At 38.1% G+C, this 19,637-nt stretch overlaps 2 protein-coding genes and 1 non-coding gene across 3 annotated transcripts; 2 read left to right on the forward strand and 1 right to left on the reverse strand.

The window, feature by feature from the left end:
• Positions 1-1,025: 1,025 nt before the first annotated feature.
• Positions 1,026-6,079, reverse strand: LOC139931455 (dr1-associated corepressor). The gene is made up of 6 exons (XM_071924962.2): positions 6,038-6,079; positions 5,128-5,200; positions 4,274-4,367; positions 3,299-3,412; positions 2,489-2,588; positions 1,026-1,089 (listed from the first exon to the last, which is right to left on the reverse strand). The coding sequence occupies exons 1-6, from the start codon at positions 6,077-6,079 to the stop codon at positions 1,063-1,065; spliced, it is 450 nt and encodes a 149-aa protein (XP_071781063.1). The 3' UTR covers positions 1,026-1,062.
• Positions 6,080-6,871: 792 nt separating this feature from the next.
• Positions 6,872-18,812, forward strand: LOC144542573 (phospholipase B1, membrane-associated). The gene is made up of 16 exons (XM_078289621.1): positions 6,872-6,926; positions 7,476-7,513; positions 8,300-8,390; positions 9,580-9,638; positions 9,970-10,037; positions 10,360-10,403; positions 11,657-11,777; positions 12,448-12,499; positions 12,603-12,683; positions 14,146-14,211; positions 14,517-14,608; positions 15,606-15,687; positions 16,000-16,101; positions 16,812-16,907; positions 18,065-18,136; positions 18,233-18,812. Exons 1-16 carry the CDS (start codon positions 6,872-6,874, stop codon positions 18,347-18,349), a joined length of 1,236 nt encoding a protein of 411 aa, XP_078145747.1. The 3' UTR covers positions 18,350-18,812.
• trnac-gca (transfer RNA cysteine (anticodon GCA)) lies at positions 8,910-8,981 on the forward strand. Its single transcript has one exon. It is a non-coding gene; the product is annotated as a tRNA-Cys (tRNA).
• Positions 18,813-19,637: the final 825 nt, after the last annotated feature.

The following is a 19,637-nucleotide window of genomic DNA, read 5'->3' on the forward strand; positions in this document are numbered from 1 at the left end:
AATCCCTGTATCCACTTGACTGTTTTATTTTTGTGAGTACGTCCTTTAAATTTATGTTACAGCCACAAAGGTTGAAAGGAACTTGTTTTATTTATTTACAAAGTATTGAGAATCTATAATATTTAATATGAAAATATTTGTTTTTTTAAAATGTCAGTTTACAAGTGCTTTAAAAATTAAACACAGTTTACCACAAAGGCCACTATCAAGCAAAACAAGCACTTCATTTTGTTTTAAAGGGCAAAGAACAGGATTCCTGAGAGATTTGACCCATTTTCACATAATTTTCTCACGGCAAAACAAAAAATAATGAGCAAGTTTGTAAAAAATATCTTCTCCACACAGAATGACTTGCTCCTGAAACTGTCCACACTGGCCTGTAGTCAACATGTAAAACAAGATGCACAATGTCTAAAATGGTCTGGAAAAGTAATATATCAGCATGGAAAATGTATAGAAACCTTGAAGAAAATTATTCATCTTACCATCTAAACAGTAACTACTAGACCAGAGGTTACGTTACAGCATATTCTCAATCCAACTACAAAACAAACAGAAAAACATTTGATATCTTGTAACAAATTCCCTCCTTTTGTGTCATAACCATTAACAAAAATGTGTTTATCGTATTGTAATTTAAAAGTCTTCATCTTTTTTATATAGCACCATTTTTCTTAATTATACATACTCTTTTCTGCAGTGCAAACTTTCACATAGCATTCAAAAACAAAAAGGTAAAGGGCTTCATTCCAAAATACCATATATCCATTTATGGAAGAAAAAAAAATATCACTTTAAATTCATCTCTCAATAGTTCAAAAACTATTATTTGGCAGGCAAAGGTCTTAAAATAGTTAATAACATAAATGTTTTACTTTCATGTCGGCAATCGTTCTGTAAAAGTAGATGTCACTTTTTTTTGGTTGATGGTGTCAATCTCCTTCTGGAACAAACTCTTCAAATAAAGAAACTTATAAACAAAAAAAAAACATGATGAAATAAGATGCTGCTGGAAGTTCACAGCTGTTTAGTCTGGTCGAGGGGGCGGAGTCACGGGCGGAGTCACAGGCAGATGAAGAGCTCCGACTCCTGGAAGAGGAAGAGGAAGTGAGTCAGTGAAAAAACCCCACACACGGGGTTTTCAGGTGACGCCCTGAACTCACTCTTTTCAGTTGTTCATCAGTGTTCGTGTCTTTTGATCGAACACGTGCATCCTGCTCATAATCTTGTTTCCTGGATGTTGTGTGAAAATCCCAGCTTTGTGTCGCCTCATAGCGTCTGAAACGTCTGATCTGAAGGAAGATGTTTTGGTGGTTTGGTTTGAAAGTTGCCTTCTCTGGATTTTTCAAAATTGTGCTGTAGGCGGTGAAAGGCTAAAACTGAGGGTGTCCTATCCCTTTAACGCACCCTCTGTCGGCCATGTTGGAGGTCTTCAGCTTTTGGGTGCCAGTGGCTGTGAACAGCTGATTGTTTTTAAATGTCTCAACAGAATGAATTAATTTAATTTCTGTGCTGTTTTTGACTGGGAACTGATCATTTCATCACTGATCCATCTGATTGATTTAGTGTTTAGATAATGTCAGCTTGTTAGCTAGTGAACCATATCTGGTCAGCTAACACTGTCTTGTAGTTAAAACATCTGATTAGCACATGATTAGCATGTTCACATTAACATCAGTGTCTTTGCTGGCTAGTTAGCTAGCTAACAGTTTGTTCAGGTTAAAGGTCCCATATTCTCCACTCTCCAGAGTTTTATTTTGTGTCTTGAGGTCCATTCAAAGCTGTGTGTGTGTGGTGTCATGAACCAAAAACACTCTCAATCCATTTCTCCACGTTCATTTTCCAGCATCTCTCTGAGCCTTACCAAGAACAGGCTGTTTCTGTCGCCGTGTCTTTAAGGCTCATTAATATTAACGACCCCTCTGTTCCGATTGGCTAACCGTTTCGAGAGCGAAACGTGAGACGCCGCGGCCCGGCGGCTACAGGTAGGGAAAACTCTCCGGTAATAAACGATGACGACCGCTCGACCGCTTTGAAAAAAACACTTTGTTAGTCTATTATTTCTTACAGAAATGATAATGAGCGAACCTTTGTGACGTCACAAAGTTACGGAAGTCCAAACGGCTCGTTTAGAGGCTCGCTTTTCTAATATGGATTGTGTGGATTTATTGATACTTTCACCATGTTTAGATAGCACAGACAGACAGTAGAGACTAGGGCTAAAGACAAGATAGTTTACTGTGTCACAGTAACCTACATTTGGAAACACCGACATGTACCGACCTGCTGCAGTGACCGGCACTGAAAATCAACACTAACTGAGACACTGCAGCATAAATCACAACAGGCAGATACTTGCAATATGTCCGTGTGTTTGAAGTACAAAGATGAACACGTACTGCTTTTGTGTTTTACAGGAAGCCATAGAGTTGAATGTGAGTTTAACTGAAATTAAGTAAATTCAAATTAACAGATAGTGAGTACATACACTGGAGCTGGCGTCGTTGTCCAGCGAGTCGCGGCTCGGTTTCAGCGGCTTTTCTCCAACTTCAATCGGTTTTTTGACAGAAATTTCCTGCCGTTTTGTCCTGGAAAGGAGACCGACACTTGAAAATGCAACAAAATGCAATGTTTAGGTTTTGCATCAAGCCTTTCTGAGGTTTTTTACCTGCACAACATGACTTTTCCTCCCTCTAACTGCCCTTTTTCTATTTAATGTTTGAGCTGGGCGATATGTTTGAAATCAATATCACGATAATCATCAGTTTTTCTTTCAATATCGATATACAGTATATCCAATATGGCTTACACTGCATGGTAATGCTAGGTGTGATGCCAAATCTAAGTCTGAAATCTTCAAATAATATTCCTTAAAATGTTTCATACCACATTTTGTAGTTTTTAAATCAAATTTTGCTTGTTATCATCAATTTAGACAGCAGAATTGTGTATCACAATATCATCATATCACAATATGATTCCACTGAAAGACAATAAACGATAATATTGAATTACCGCCCAGCCCTATTTGATGTGTTTTTCATGTGTGAATAAACTAAACTCAACTACACCTACTAAGTAATAGTAATAGTCACTGTTGACTATTATTATAGTTACATTAGCCATCTTGAACCTGTTTCCTACAGAATAGAAACATGTTCAGAGGATATAATCATCAATTCTGCAAAATACAGAGCAAGGAACATCAGGTGACACTTTTCCCCACTATCATCAGTGTACAGTGGTTTGAGTAAAACCCTTTTAACGCTGTAATAACTGATGATGAGCGTTTCTCTACCTGTATAAGGGCCACATGCTGACGCCTCTGTTGTCCCTCTGGGCTGCCGTAGACGCCCGCTCCGCCTGCTCTTTCAGGAAGTGGAAGAGTTTCTCCGACTCGATGCACTGCTTCCTACACAATACAACTAATACATATTAACTGTACGGCACTTTTAAACACAGTACAGACAATTCAAACAGACAAAACTCAAATGTATTATGTACAATATTGTAGTAGAGCTGCACAATGTTTCTATAGTTCAAATGTGTCTTTCAGATTAGTTGGTTAAAACTACTGGTAAACATAATTGTGGAAACAGCTGTAATTGCTTTCAGCTTTCAGCCTTAAAGCTGCACTAGGCAAGATTTTTATGTTCTATCTTAACTCGTACACTGGGAAATTAAACCTGAAATTGTCTCTTTTTCTGCAAAGCAACATTGTTTTGTTAAGTATGTGGAGGATAATTGCTATTTTTTCTTTTGTTTTATCCGTTCTAAAAGTCAAACTGAAGAGTTTTGGTCCAAAATGCAATATCCATGAAAAAAAGTGTGATTCCAATTACTACAAAATGACTGATAGCACAAAATTAAAGCTGCATGAGTCAAGACTTTTATGTAAAAACACACCCAACAAATCTACCAGCGTTGGATTTTTTCCTCTCTCGTTTTGGTTTCTTTGGTATAAAGCGTCACAGACCGGCCGGTCGGTGAACACGAGCGAGCTGTGTGACGTTCACTGACCTCACTGCACGGGATTTCTGGGTACTGAAGTTTCAATCGGTTACCTCTCGCTGCCATTTGAAGCCGCCGACGCGTGAAGTTGCCTAGTGCAGCTTTTAAACCCGCTGTGAAAGCTGTGCAGCAGAAACACGGTCTGCTGAATTAAGACAGAGCTGAACTGATTCACCATATTGTGGAGTCAAATAACTTGTATTTAGGATAAGCGCGCGTCATTGTATAACCTGGATGAATGTGAAGCAGCAGGCGGACTCACATATGAGCGACCGACACGACGGTGCTGAGCTTTGACTGAGTGATCAGACAGGTTTCGGTCAGCAGAGACTTCAGGAACATCTCCAACGCCCGCGCTGCTCGCTCCGGTTCAGGACCTCACACACTCTCAAAGACCGTTTTATCATTTTCAACACATCTGAAGTAACACTTACTTGATATGATGGAGGTTTCTCCCTGACCAGAGCTACAGAAAAACACTCTGGAAAAACTTGACATGTTATTTTCTTTATTCATTTAACTTTTCAGCAGGATTTTTCTATAAATTTAAAAGCCCAATGTATCCCAGAGTTTCCCCCCTGCTATTGAATAGGTGTGGTGCGGTCTCCCTGCCTTAAAGAGCTGCTGACACTAAAAGAATTTCACCAGTCTGGGTTTCAGTGGAGAGTTTTAGTGTCCCATGATGCTCTGAATGCTGTTTCAGAGGCTTTTCCACCCTGGCAAGAAGAAAACTCTGAGGGGAAACACTGAATACTTGTGATTTCTGGCATGAAAATGGTCAAATTTAAAGATATTGAATACTGGCACAAAATATATCAACTATCGGCAACTCAGCGTCTCTAAACTTGTCTTCTCATGTCAGCCTTCTGTCTGTCTTGTCGTCATTTCCTTTCTTTCTAATAGTTTCTATTAAGTTTCGAAAGGTGCTGTATAAATAATCACACGTCATTCCTCTCTCTCTCCCAGTCTTTCCTGTCTCTTTCTTCTTTGAACTGGCTAATAAGGGGTGAAAATGCTTAAAAAAAAAAAACCTTAAAAAACAAAAACAAAAATGACACGCCTTTAATCAGCCTCTCCAGTCAGGTTTGGATCTGTCTAGTAGCTGGAAAAGGATACAGATTATCACAGGAACAGCCATGGCGATCCTCCCCACCTCCGTGTCTTTCTGCATGATCTTTTTGATGCGACTCTGTGAGCGAGAAGGAAGATCCACTGTCATCCAAAAAACACATTACAGTCAGGTTAAGCTGCTGCCTTCAGGCGCTCCTCGTAAACTTCAGATTTCAACTTGTCGTGCATTCATTCGGGTTAGAAATAATAACAGAATGGACCCTGGAACTGAAGTGTGTTTTTGGTGGCTGTTGTTTTATTCCATTTATTCCAATTAATCTTAATGCATTTATTGCAAAAAAAAAGCTGAAGCTGGGGAACAAATTCATTTTTGAGTGCGATCCCCTGATTTTTTTCATTGATCCAAAAGGACTTTTTTTTAATTGTTTTACTTAAGAAATCAAGCAGCACAGACCGCAGAATTGATTTATTCTGATTTATCTTTATGTTGGAGAGATTTCCTGGTTTGGTTTTCACAACAATAATAAGAACAGGGCGGAAGATTTCTTTCTAATGTACTAAATTTAATATCCACGAATGTAAAACTTCTCATGGAAAACCATAATTTGTTGCATTTATCAAGGAATTTGAACTGCACATCTCTCTCCTTTTATAACACCAAAGCTGTTTAAACTATAAAACTCTGCCATCATAGTAATTTGATATAACTTTACTGCAGATAAAAGGAATGTAAATGAGTCAAAAGTTGTTGTATACAGCCTCACTTCTACCATCAGTTGCTGTCTGTAAATGTCTCATTCTGGTGACCCCTGGTATCAGAGAAAGTACTGGTATTTCCGACAGCACTTGAAGGCAGCAGATGCTACTCGCTACACACACGAACTCAGCCCGGTACCGCATGTTAATCTGACTTTGACACCGATAACGTCGCGCGCGCGCTCCTGTCGCTACTCACCGGAGGGAAGCGCACGCTGTATCTTCTCTTCTGTCCGGGCATCTTCCCGCTGCGGCGTCACATCTTCTCTGTCTCCTCCGCCGCCGCTCGCCTTCCTGTCGGCCATTTGTTTACCTTTCACAGGAAGTCAACTGAAAACCTTTAGCCCGCACACCTGAGGTCACACCCCTCCCCGTGACCCCAATCATGACGTCATCACCCCAATTGACAGTTTTTTGGGTTTTTTTTAAATTAATAAAATAAACAACAGCAATTTCTCAATTTCAAGATTTCTCTCGTGAATTTGCCTCTTTACTAGAATCGCTAAAGTTAGATACTTGACATTAGGAAAAGGAAAATACACTTTGTGATCTCTTTATTATATGTTTGTAATGTGATTTTTTTTTTTGTTCCTATATTGAACCAAGACACTGTAAAACTCCAAGACTTTGAACACAAAAAGTCAACAATCTATGAACATCACCATAGAAAAATAAATAAATAAATAAAATAATTACAAATAAGTTAAATAAAAATACAGACGTAATACATTACCAAAATAAAATGAGATAATATAAAATTATTAAAATAAAATAACTTTATTCATGTATCATTATTCAAAACGGTTACAAAGTGTCACTCATTAACTCCAACATCCCGTAGCCTACAATTACATTGCAATTATCTCCTATTACTGCAGTCCAGACGGATCCTGCTGCTCTAATGAATTCAAAGGTCACAGATAAGGTTCATCAGCTGCACAAAGGTTGAACAAAGGTTGTATAATAAAGTCTCAGCAGCAGGGAAACTCTGCTGTGTGTTTCTGTTTTTTAGGGAAGGAGGAAAGAAGCCAACATGTTCCGCTGCCTTCTGTCTGCAGTCTGGTTGTTTGCCACGTGTCAGGTGTACGGTAGGTGATGTTTTCTATTTATTTCTTATATATTATGTACAGTGATGTGAATTTTGTTCTTGTCTTTACTTGTGTTGTTGTTACTGTATCATGTGTCTTATTTACTGTAAAACTCAAAACTGTAAATTGTCAAAATGTTTCTGCCCCAGTGTCACAAAAAATACAATTCCCGTAAATTTACTGTATTTTCTGACTAAATGTAACAGACTTAATATAACTGACTTAATATAACTGACTTAATGTAACTGACTTAATGTAATTGTAACCTGTAACTGACTTAATTTTTAAAGTACATGCACTTTGCACTGGTTTTAAAATTGTGTACACTTCAGTGTCTAGTGTCTATTATGTGTTGTGTGTTGAACACCATGGCACAATACATCACATTGTTTAACAATTTACATGATCCCTTACAAATAAATTAAATACATGGATAAATAAATAAGTATTTTTAAAGTGCTGTTTCTGATATGGCAGTGAGGATTTAAACCAGTCTGGTCAAAGTATCTGCAACAAACTTGAACTTTTAAACTTTTCCTTCTCTTGCAGGATTCACACTGAGGGAAGATGAGGAGAATTTCAACCAGGTAGCGTCTCCATCCAAAACATTTTAAACAGAATTTACAGGGAAAGAAAAGGCTTTTTTTTTCTACATTTCCTTCCTGGTTCTCTCTCATATTATCATATTATCACTCTAGGATCGCAGGAATATTTGGTATATCTGTTGTCTTTGACCCTTACAGTGTTTTCAGCTCTTAATGTTGGTGATTTAGGGAATTTGTAGCTTATTCTGCTGTTGTACTCCTTGTAAGTCACTCTAGATAAGTCAGCTGCATGCTAAAAATGTAAAGGTAAGTTTGTACACAGCAAAATCGTCGGCGTTAATTTAATTACGAGAGTGTAAAATCAACACCATGCCAAGTGTTTATATGAGCCCACATATGGTTAGAGAGTTGCTAAACCTAAAAGGATGTCATCAGTGTGGGTTTCAGTGGAGAGTTTTAGTGTCCCATGATGGTCTGAATGCTGTTTCAGAGGCTTTTCCACACTGATAAGAATAACATTCTGGGGGGAAACACTGAATACTTGTCATTTTTTGGCATGAAAATGGTCCAATTTAAAGATATTGAATATTGGCACAAAATATCAGCTATCTGCAACTCCAGTAAATAACCCTGCTATAAAAACCCATATCAGTCAAACCCTTGTCCACACCCATCAGAAGTTAATTTAACACTCCGCACCCCAGAGTCATATCAGCTCTATGAGTGGACAAACAACTCTGCTATCAAAATTTATCAACTCCAAGTCACTGTCACTGAAACATCAACACCTGTTAACACTGGGAGATTTGCTGTGTGGTTTTCCTGCAGGAGGTTTTTGGAGGAGGAGGTTTCCAGCAGGTTTTCCATCCTCCCTTCCAGTGTCCAGACATGAGTCCGTCTGCCTCCGTCCCGACCTCCGGTCAGTGAGGCTTCATCATCATCTCAGTCCACATTTGGACATTTAGTAAAGTAACATTATAAAGTAAAACTCACTCAAGTTATTTGCTATTACTTACAAAATAATGTAACATTTTAGAGGATGCAACCACCTGCATGTTTGAAATATTGAATGTAAACGTGAGGAAACATTTTGGGCTCAAATGGATGGTTACATGTATAAAAAAAAGGCTTGTTTTTGCACATCAGCTTTTGTAAAAGTATAAAAAATACATCCACAAATGAAAACATTACAGGCACAACTCAACACATTATTGTACACGTTTTTAGATGTGCAACTGCCAGCCTTTTTTATGCATTTAGATGCACAAATCTAAATGTGCAAAAATTTTATTTTACAGATTCACACATTTGGATTTATGTGCTCAAATCTTTTATATAGAGTCACAAACGCTGATCACACAACTACAAGTTAGAAAACATTTGTGAACCTCGCTGTATGCATTCAAAAAACATTCAGCATGTGTTTGATCTGGTATGTGGGGGTATAGCTCAGTGGTAGAGCATTTGACTGCAGATCAAGAGGTCTCTGGTTCAAATCCAGATGCCCCCTACTATACATATTAGGAGAGAGACCAGGGTTCAAACCCCTATCTTGCAAACATTTCCTGAATTTCCCCAAGGGGATCAATAAAGTGCTGTCTTATATAAAAGGAGAAGTTTATATATACAGCGTATTATCTTCTGCCTTGGACTCTACCTTTGCACTGTATATGAGGTCCTGTTGTCCTCATATAATCTGTCAATGTGAAGTCATTTACATTCAGAAAGCATCTTAAATCGTCTTAAAGCATCTTAATTAAAGCACATGTTTAACTAACTGACTGGAAAACACTGATCTGACAAACCTTGCATCTCTTTTGCCAAATATCTGGCTTTAATACGTTTTAAGTCGTCTTGAATCCTCCGAGCTTAATGCTTATCAATGGTCGATCATCTTTATGGGATGTCTGTTACCTTATCAAAAATGTTTTTGTTGTAATATCTGTGTCAGCTTTTATAGATTTATTGTACTTGGCGAATAAAGTAACTCTAATTCTGGCTGCAATGTCCTGAAGGATGTAAAAGACGAGCAAAAGAGGAAAGTGAAGAGATGTGGTTCAGCTGTCTGTGGGTCAGTGACTTTCCTCTTTGTTTATCTTCTGTTCTAGTTGAATATGTGAAAGCTGCAGACATTAAGGTCATCGCCGCGCTGGGAGACTCCCTGACTGTGAGTGAAGTTGTCTTACGTTGTTTTGTAGTACGCTCCAGGAAGTATTGCTTTCAGTCAGGAAATACCTCTCATAGAGTTTTTCCATTGCACAAGCACAGTGCTGCAGCCACACCGGACCTGCTGGGCTTCTTACTGTCAGCAGCGTCTGGTTTTCCACTGTAATTCTGTCACGGTTTGGTTCAGTTTGTGTAGAAGTACTGACTACATCCACTGCCAACACGCTTTGAAAGTAGTATGGGGAAAAAATGTGTTACTGTCATGCTGATTCTCACTTACAATGCTATTATTCTCTTGAGGAAGGATATCTCTGGTTGTGTTTTTGTTGCAGACAGCTATTGGCGCCAACGGCTCTACAATATTGTCAGTACCTTTTGAATATCGCCATGTGTCTTGGAGGTAACTGTTCAATTCATTTATTGTAGCTTAATGACTAATGTATCTTATACCAAACCTTATACGTTTTTTTCTAATACAAATATCACAGGAATCCCTTTTAAACCCGAGCCTGACTAACCCCAACTCTACACCAACTACTGTATATCAGTATCTATATTAACTGATTTATAATGTCTGTTTAAAAGGCTACTGATACATTGTGCTTTGTAATGTATGAGTTCATTAACCTTACAGTACCTTATCTCACCTGTCACATTATAGATGTTATTGATGTTATTATTAGCCTGACTTATCACAAACTGCGTCCCTTTTCTCTTTATAGTATCGGAGGTTATGGAACTTATCGAGATGTCATCACTCTGGCAAGTGAGTTAATGTACAGTCAGCAGATTACAGTTTTAGTTATGCAAATGTTTCTCAAAGGCAGAAATAATCTCATTGGTTGAGTTTAACTTCAATGGGCGGAGCCAAAGAACCACAGTTTCTCTGGCTAAGTAATGTTAGACTGAAGAAAACTGCAATCTAGCCATTACTAAGTTATCTAGGTTAGCTAGTTAGCCTAGCTGACCTTCTGAGTTCAACCTAGCCATACTAGCCTATAGCTATCTAGGTTAGCTAGTTAGCTAGCTGCTGACCTTCAACATCATGATGCCATGGTTGTGAAAGAATGAACAAACAGAAGTCATTGATATTTATAGTTTTTATTTATTTTGACCAGAGTTCCTTCTTTGCCATTCAAGTTTGCTAGTTAGCTAACTTGTGCTAAATTGGTTCTTTGGCTCCGCCCATTTAGGTTTAACTCAACCAATCAGATTATTTCTGCCTCTGAGAGACGTTTGTATAACTAAAACTCCTGTCTGCTCATAGTAATAGCATAGCCTGTTTTCTAACTTGAGAAAACAGTCTATGTAACGTAAAGCATTTTTTAGGAATATGTATAAAATGTTGAGTTCCATCTGTCCAGCTCCTTGTAGAAAATGATTAACAACCTGAAATTCAAACATATTCTGGTAAATAATAGCCTAATGGCTTAAAGGAATAGAAAATGAAAATTCTGTCATTATCTACTCACCCTCATGCCAAATGAAACACAGGTGAAATTTGTTAGTCCATATAACACACAGGGAGGTTGCCAGCACAACTTCGTTGCAGCCTTCTCCAAAACAACTGAAGTCAATGGGGACCGGTTCTTTAGAGTTCCAAAACAAAAACAGCCAAACAATCACACTGTGAATAGAAAGACCTATACACCATTATTTGTTGCAAATCAATCAGCTGTAGTTAAGATTTGCACTAAATTATGGTGTAAATATACTGTAGGTCTTTTTGGAACTCTGAAGAACTGGTCCCCACTGACTTCAGTTGTTTTGGAGAAGGCTGCTATGGAGTTGTGCTGGCAGCCTCCCTGTGTGTTATATGGACAAACTTCACCTGTGTTTCAACTGGCATGAGGGTGAGTAGATGATGACAGAATTTTCATTTTTGGGTGAACTATTCCTTTAAGCTTACCTCTCTGCTTTATGAGGATATCGTAGCCAATTTGTTAACAGGTGAACATCTGCAATCACTTTTTTAAACTCCTTCTGAATCTCTCCTGTGTCGGTTCTTGTTGTTTGCAGATATTTTTAAACTGTTCAACCCCAGTCTGCTGGGTCCGGCCCCGATCATGACGATGAGTGGTTATCCTACAACCGTCAACGACACCGGCTTCAACTTCGCCGTCACGGGCCACAACACACTGTAAGGCTCAGACAGTACGGACACAAGGGAATTTCACTGGAAAACTGTGGAGGCGATTAATGAAAACCAGTGATGTAAATTAAAGGTCCAATCCGTAGACTCAACACTAACAAAACAAACCACTGAAAGTCAAAACCCAAAGCCAAAGGTGTTTTCTTTTTTTTTAATTCAAAATTTAAATCGTCAAAAAAATAAAAATACAGATTTGGGCTTTAAGAATGATAATGAGATAGGCAGCTATGTATATGGATCATATCTGTATATCATTACTCTCAGAGGAAACCTTTATATCTCTAAGAAATAGACTTTTTAGCAAGGAAGAAATAACTGCCTGGCTTTTACACTGAGTGGTTTGAGGTTTTTTTTAAATATACAAATGGTTTTGAAGGGATTTCACAAACTCAAGGGTCATGAAACTTACTCAACACGTACAGATTGGTGTACATTCTCACTCACAAGTAAAAAAAAACGTGAAAATCCCTCAAATTGGACGAATGAGTTTTTAATCCAACCATAATTTTCATAACACAAAAAACCATAGTGAGTAAAACTGTGACGAGATGCCTTAACAAATGCTTTACCCGAGGCTCAAAGATCAAAATAATTACAGCTGCATATTATTTGATACTGGCATGATAAGACTTTATTGCTGTGTGTGTTGTCTTCACAGGAACGTCTCTGACCAGATAAGACACATGATAGACACGTTCAAATCATATCCAGTAAGTCACAGGGTTTCCTTATTTTGCTTCACATTTCACATTTTGTCCAATCAGTAAAGTCTTTTTTTTTTCCATGAAACTGAGCAGAGTTTCTTCTTCTCAGGGTCTGAGCTTCCAGCAGGACTGGAAGCTCGTGACGATGCTGATCGGCATGAACGACATCTGTGATTACTGCAAAGACAAGGTAAAGGAGAGTTCAGTGTCTCTTTGATGTCCAGTACTTTGTTCTGAAAACCCTGAATTTGTTGTATCCACTTTATATGGCCGGGCGATAATTCAATATCATCGTTTATCGTCTTTCAGTGGAATCATTTGGTGATGACATGGTGATTTTGGGAAATCGTGACACAAAATTCTGCTGTCTGAACTGATGATAACGAGCAAATTTTATTTAAAAACTCTGACAAAATGAGGTATGAAACATTTTAAGGAATATTATTTGGAAATTTCAGTTTTGTTTGACACCTAACATTACCATTCGGTTCAATGGGATGAACATTAACTTGATTATTTAACACGGGATTTTGCATACGTCATGATATATATCGATATCGAAAAATCCTTACGATTATCGTGATATTGATTTTAATCATATCACCCGGACCTATCCTGTTCTATCCAATGGAAGTGTTTCAGTCCAAAATAAGAGTGACCATTTGAAAAACTTTTTTGGGACAAAATTATTGCTGAATGTAAAATACATCGTGGGCTAGGGTTTGACTGATAAGGGATTTTGAAGGACTGATATCAATAATTTTAGACTGAAGTCGTCGATAGCCGATATTTTATGGCTATATCTTTAAATTTGGCCAGTATTCAGTGTTTCCCCCCAGAATGTTATTCTTGTCGGGGTGCAAAAGCCTCTGAAACAGCATTTAGAGCATCATGGGACACTAAAACTCTCCACTGCAGGTATTCAGAAGTAGGGGAAACTCTGGGATTCATCAGGCCTTTAAACGAAGAATTCATTTATAAAAAACATAACTGAACATTTAAATGAATAAATAAAATGCACAAAGAAAACAGTTTTCTGTAGCTGTGATCAGGAAGAAACCTTCATCATATCAGAGGCGGACGACTTGACCGACCACTAAGGCCAATATCGCCCGATATATCAGTCTAATCCAATTATACATTACTTACATAAGTTATGACTAATCTGACAAAAAAAATGAAAAAAAATATTAATTATTGGCTGATTAATTTCATGTAGCAATTTCTTAAGATTGAATCATACAGGTTTCCCACAGGCCTTGAAAAAAGTTTGTGGATTTGAGAAAAATAAAATGTAAGGCCTTTAAAGTTTTAGAAAATGAATGGATAGCCTTGAAAGTACTTAGACTTTTTAACTAAAATGCAGCATTTAAATTCATCAATATGCCTCACTCCTCTCATCATGAGTAAAAAATTAAGCCTCTGATGCTTAATTCTGACCGTTGTCGTGTCTTACCCCAAAACATTGCAATTTTGAGTCCTTGAATTTCACCAAACAAGAACCATGAAAGTCAATAAAAAACTCCTTGAATTTTGTGTGAGTGTGTGAAACCTGTTCATCGTGTTTTGGAATGAAACCCTTCAGTTTAATTGCTGTCCACTCCTCCTTTTTCACCTCATTAAAACTCTCTCTCTTCCTAAACCGCCCGCAGACTCTCTTCTCCCCCGACAACTTCATCCACCACATGACTGAGGCGCTCGACCTGATGATGGACGAGGTGAGATTTGGGTAACTTTCATAACTCAGGTCAAGATAAGGTAATATTTTTTTTTAAATATGGGAAAAACTACAAAAGTACTACAAATTGTAGTACGTTTTAAAGTTTCGAAGTTGCAAAACGACATCACAGATTTGATCCTATATATTTTAGAGAAATTTAAGGATAAACTTCTGGTAATGATGTTTATTCCCAGACAATTGATATGTAGTATTTTGGAAAGGAACTCTTTGATTCTATTGTATTTACCACGACAGTAAAAGCAGCTTGGTGGCTTGCTAACTGCTCTGTCTGTTGGTTTCCAGATCCCCAGGATGATTGTGAATGTGGTTCAGATTCTTCCCATGAAGCCGCTGAGAGAAGTTCAGAAACCCAACGTGGGCTGTCAGCTTCAGAGGTTTGTTACCTGTCCACTTTCCTCCGCATGTTTTCTACCTGTTGGATCGAACCTTATAGGCCCAAAGTGAAGCAGCAGTATCTGCTTTCTGTGTGTTTTAAAAGTAAAATGCGAGGATTAGGGTTTAGCTTAATATGCTGTTAAATGATATGCAGTACCAACAAGAAGTGGATCGTTCAGACAGATAAACTTTCTTAGATACATTTTCTTAGTTTCATTACTCATGCAGTTACTGCCCTTAAGACACTGAAGCCTGAAGTGATTTGACCTGTGGTGAAATGTGACCATGTACAGTGTGTGTGGCAGAGGGATTTAACAAATTCTTAATTATACGGTATGAAATATGGTAATTGATGTAGTTTAAAGTCGAGATGAAACCGAGTATTTCCGAGTGAAACAGGAAAGACAGGCGGGACATAACGTTGTGAGGAATTTGATTTGAACGTTGAAAAGTGGGCGTGTCATAACACCCGAAGACACACCGAAGTACCATGCTGTTGCTAGCTAGCTAACTAATGAATCTTAGCTCTGTGCGCTAAAAGTTGAAGATTGATTGATGGGTGGATGTCGTGATATTATTGGTTGAAATTGGTTGAGTCCAGCTTACGTAAGCACACGGCATATTTTGTTTTACAGGAAGAAAACATGATTGAATTTTGATATAAGAATACAAAGAAATTGATTTTTTGTATTTTTTTTGGCATATATTGTTAAATAGGTGCACAATATGACCGGGGATGTGATCTAAAAGGGTTAAAGGGGCATTTTTCATTTCATCTCGACTTTAAATGAACTAAAGTACTGTGGGTGTCGTATATTTCCACTGTGTTTTGACAGGATCTGAAACTGATCTTAGTTCAGCACTCACTAAGAAACTCAATACGTATGGATCAATATATCTTTTATCAGCATCTATTGAGATTACAAACCAAAACTGAGTTGATAATCTGACAATTTGACAAAGTGATAATCTGATGATCTGTTAATCTTCTCCCAGGAAATTCTGCTCTTGTCTGGTTCTACCTGAAGAAAACTCCACCGAACTGAAGGAGCTGGTGGAGATGAACGTTGAATTCCAGGTGTGTGTGTGTGTGTGTGTGTGTGTGTGTGTGTTTGTTGATGTCAGGAAAAACTGACAACATGATGTATTACATTAGTCTGCAGCAGTTTGTCTCTGAGCTGTTTTTAATGTATTTTTTAAAACAATGGGAGCCGAACCTGCAGTAAACATCTAGTGAAGAGCTAATATACCATCATGCAGAACACTGGAATAATAATACTGCTCTGTCATTGGCTTTTTTGGTGATATTATGGTCATTTGATGCTGTGAGACAGAGAAAATCTTACTTTATTGCCCCTTTAACTCTTTCCTTCATTTCCCTTGTTGATAGAGGAGACTAGAGAAGCTTCTGCACAGCGATCGTTTCTTCAAAGACGACTTTGCTGTGGTTCTGCAGCCCTACTTAACATACGCAGGACCACCGAGGCTCTCTGTAAGTCACACACACACACACACACACACACACACACACACACACACACACACACTCGAGCTCTGGCACCATGTTGTTCTTCTCTCTGTAAAACACTGTGCTTTGCTAATGAATTTTCATTCAGAGTCTATATTTAGTAGAGCAAACCTGCATTAATTATTTTTCTGTGCAAGAAATATAAACAAGGACTAATTGTTTTAACATTTAACATTCAGCGTCTGAATTGTAGAACTGAAATATCTGCAGCTTTCAAAATAACACACTTTCTGCACAAACCGGTGTAGTTAGATTTTCAATATCACAAACGGAAATTGCTTTTAATTATATTTAAGCCCTTTGATTGACAACTTGTTGGCCCTCTCTTAAGTCCACAAAATCCATCTGTCTTTCTAGTGTCCATGCACATAGTTGAATACTGAATTTTGAATGTATAGAGTGATATATAGTGTCAGTATGTATGTGAATCTCTGTAATTGGTCAATATGTTTCTGCACCAATGTGACAATGGGACAAAATCAAATACGTTCATTATACTTGTTGTCGATTAATGCGATTCTGATTCAAAAGAAGATATCAAAAGTCTGGTCTACAAAAACAACCAGGAGCCTTGGTGTGGCTTGATTTTCCTGCTTTAGTTATTTATTCCAGAGTTAAATATCTTTTGTGGTTTTGATTCTGACGTTTGTCTAATTCATCTAATTCAACTTCAGAACGGGTCGCTCGACTTGAGTTTCTTCGCAGCCGACTGCTTCCACTTCACCATTAAGGGACATGAGGAGCTGGCAAAGGGACTGTGGAACAACATGGTGAATTCCTGATCATAGTTTCACACTGTACTCTTAAATAGAGTGTGGATTTATCGACAGTTCAGTCTTATCAGGCCTTGTGTTTGAATTTCTAAGGTCTGATAGACTCGAATGTCAATAAATTCATAATCCTTGTGTAAGCAGAGTGAGTCTGTTTCTAAGTGAAAAACACCCTTCTACCTCTCTCCTTAGCTGTTATTTTTAATCTCTTCTTCTCTTACATCATTCTCTGGTCAAAGGGAACTATAGCTCTGACCCTTGACCTTCTTACTACTGGTTGCTTGTAATGTTGGTGATCCAGGAACTGAAGCTTATCCTACTGTTTTACTCACCAGATAAGGGCATCGGTTAAATGCCTAAAATGTAAATGCAAGACTCTGTTTCTTGTATTTTCTCCAAGGCACCAACATATCAAAGACTGCTGGATATGTATAAAGGCTTTGCAGTTATGTCACAAATTTCTCAGCAGCCATGTCTGGCTCCATCATGAGGTCCAGTGGAGAACTGGCTGTGTGCAAAAAATATCTAAATATATAACAACCAGGCTAGAAACAGAGAGCAGCTGAGTCAGCTTGTTGTGGTGTGGCTGTAGATCCATTCAGTAACGTTCTCAGTAAAAGTGAATAGTGTGATAAGGTGGATTTGGTTACTGTGACACAGTAAACTGTCTTGTCTTTAGCCCTAGTCTCTACTCCAAAACACTCTGAGTTGTAGCTTGAGAAGAGTCAGCTCAGTTAACCTGAACAAACTAACTAGCCAGCAAACACACTGATGTTAATGTGAACATGCTAACGCTAGCTGCTACTAGATATATTAGCTAGTGTGCTAATCAGATGCATTTACAACAAGACAGTGATGGTTAGCTGACCAGATACAGTGATGAAATGATCAGTTCCCAGTCAAAAACAGTATAGATATTAACCGTCTATTCAATTCTGTTGAGACGGACAAGTTGTACATTTAGAGACGAAATCAGCTGTTCACAGCCACTATTGCACAAGAGCTTTGCACCTCCAATATGGCCGCCAGAGAGTGAGTTATTATCACCTGATGCTCACTATACTAAATCAGCACAACACTGTACACATCAGACTATGCATCTATGCAGAGTGTTGAGTTTCTGACTCCCACAACTCATCGAAATGATGTTTCCTCAGTTCCAGCCGGAGGGAGGGAAAGAGATGATAAAGACTTTCTCAGAGCCTGTAAAACTCATCTGCCCACCCAAGGTACGAACTGACTGACATGTTGAGGATTTTGATGTGAAATGGATTGAATTTAATTGAACTGAATTGAGTTGAATGTATTTTCTGTCATTATTCTAGGAGCATCCGTTCATCTACACCAGGCCCAGAACTGTGTCGTCTGCACCGGCACTGAAGCAACTCTCCATGACTCTAATGCTACCTCTGTCTGTGTTTGTCCTGTTTCATCCTCTATAGCAGTGATTCTCAACCCTTTTCATATCAAGGACCCTAATTTAGCACACATTTGGACCCCCATTTGATGAGATTTTGTCTCTCGGACCCAAATCTGAGAATATTTTTATTGTTAGATATGATTTTGTCCAGAATTCCATGACTATCTGTATTGTAGGTAGAGAGATAACAGTGAAGCTATGATCAAAATAATCATTCTTCTACCCCCTGGGGACCCCCTGGAACGCCCTCAAGGACCCCTGGTGGTCCCCGGACCCCACATTGAGAACCACTGCTCTATAGGACAACAGGCAGCAGAGCAAGGCATTAACTCTGCCGGGGTTGGGGGTTTGATTCCCACCCTCAAAACATAGGCTATACACTGGGTGCTTTGGATAAAAGTGTTCAGCCATATGTATTATGTTATATTGATTGATGATATGAGCGAGTTGTAAACTACTTTATAAATTTGGGAATTGAAACGTTACAAAACAATCATAAGTAGTTGTGTATAACTCTCATCACAAATCCTCAGAGACTAATGATTGCATCTTCAATTACCAAAACAAAATTATTATTATTTTTTTTATCAATATGGTGATCAATATACTGTGTCCGTTACAGTGATGTGTACTATTCTGTGATTAAAATATTTTTTTTAAATTCTACATTTACTGGTGTTCACTGACCCATTTGTTTTCTTTTGTTTTTCATGAGCAAATTAAATGATGATATTTCAACTTCTTGAACTACTGGCCACTGTTCTTATTATGTTAGTCCATTGGTTATTTAAAGCTTCATGTAGCCTATCATGCATTCTAAAAAATATTTTTTTCTCATGACTCAAGATATCTGGAAGGTCAATCAAGCAAAATGTACACAGCTTCCATGCTATTAAACTAGAAACCTGAATCATTATTTTCACCCTACTTTACTTTTGGCAAGATACTGACACCCTAACAAAGCCAGTCGCTTCTAGATACCAGTTTCTTCAGAATAACTGAATCTTCCTGCGGTCTATCTGTTGCTCTTGACTCTCAAACATCTTTTAGTAGTCTTTCTCGTACAATTCTGTGATTGGCATAAATTCTAGATAACTAACTGAACAAACTGAAATGTGGGGACTGTTAAATCCCCCCTAGAGGACCCCTACTTTGAGAACCACTGCTCTAAACAATAATGTACTAGTATGTATTATTGTAGTCTATATGTGTGGATGAGGGTCTGTAGTTATCATGAATGATAACTCATCAGTAAAACGTAATTTGTCATTGGTTGATAACTACTCATTAAAACAGAATTCATCATTGGA

Source organism: Centroberyx gerrardi, chromosome 17, assembly GCF_048128805.1.
Source record: "Centroberyx gerrardi isolate f3 chromosome 17, fCenGer3.hap1.cur.20231027, whole genome shotgun sequence".
In the NCBI taxonomy this organism is placed as follows: Eukaryota; Metazoa; Chordata; class Actinopteri; order Beryciformes; family Berycidae; genus Centroberyx; species Centroberyx gerrardi.

Bases quoted from the DNA above. Each gene is read 5' to 3' on its own strand.
- LOC139931455 (XM_071924962.2), bottom strand. From the start codon at position 6,079: ATGCCCGGACAGAAGAGAAGATACAGCGTGCGCTTCCCTCCG. The intron at 5,201-6,037 runs GTGAGTAGCGAC...TCTCGCTCACAG, and splicing joins ACAGCGTGCGCTTCCCTCCG to AGTCGCATCAAAAAGATCAT. The intron at 3,413-4,273 runs GTGAGTCCGCCT...TGTATTGTGTAG, and splicing joins GTCGTGTCGGTCGCTCATAT to GAAGCAGTGCATCGAGTCGG.
- LOC144542573 (XM_078289621.1), top strand. From the start codon at position 6,872: ATGTTCCGCTGCCTTCTGTCTGCAGTCTGGTTGTTTGCCACGTGTCAG. The intron at 10,404-11,656 runs GTGAGTTAATGT...TGTTGTTTGCAG, and splicing joins AGATGTCATCACTCTGGCAA to ATATTTTTAAACTGTTCAAC. The intron at 14,212-14,516 runs GTGAGATTTGGG...GTTGGTTTCCAG, and splicing joins TCGACCTGATGATGGACGAG to ATCCCCAGGATGATTGTGAA.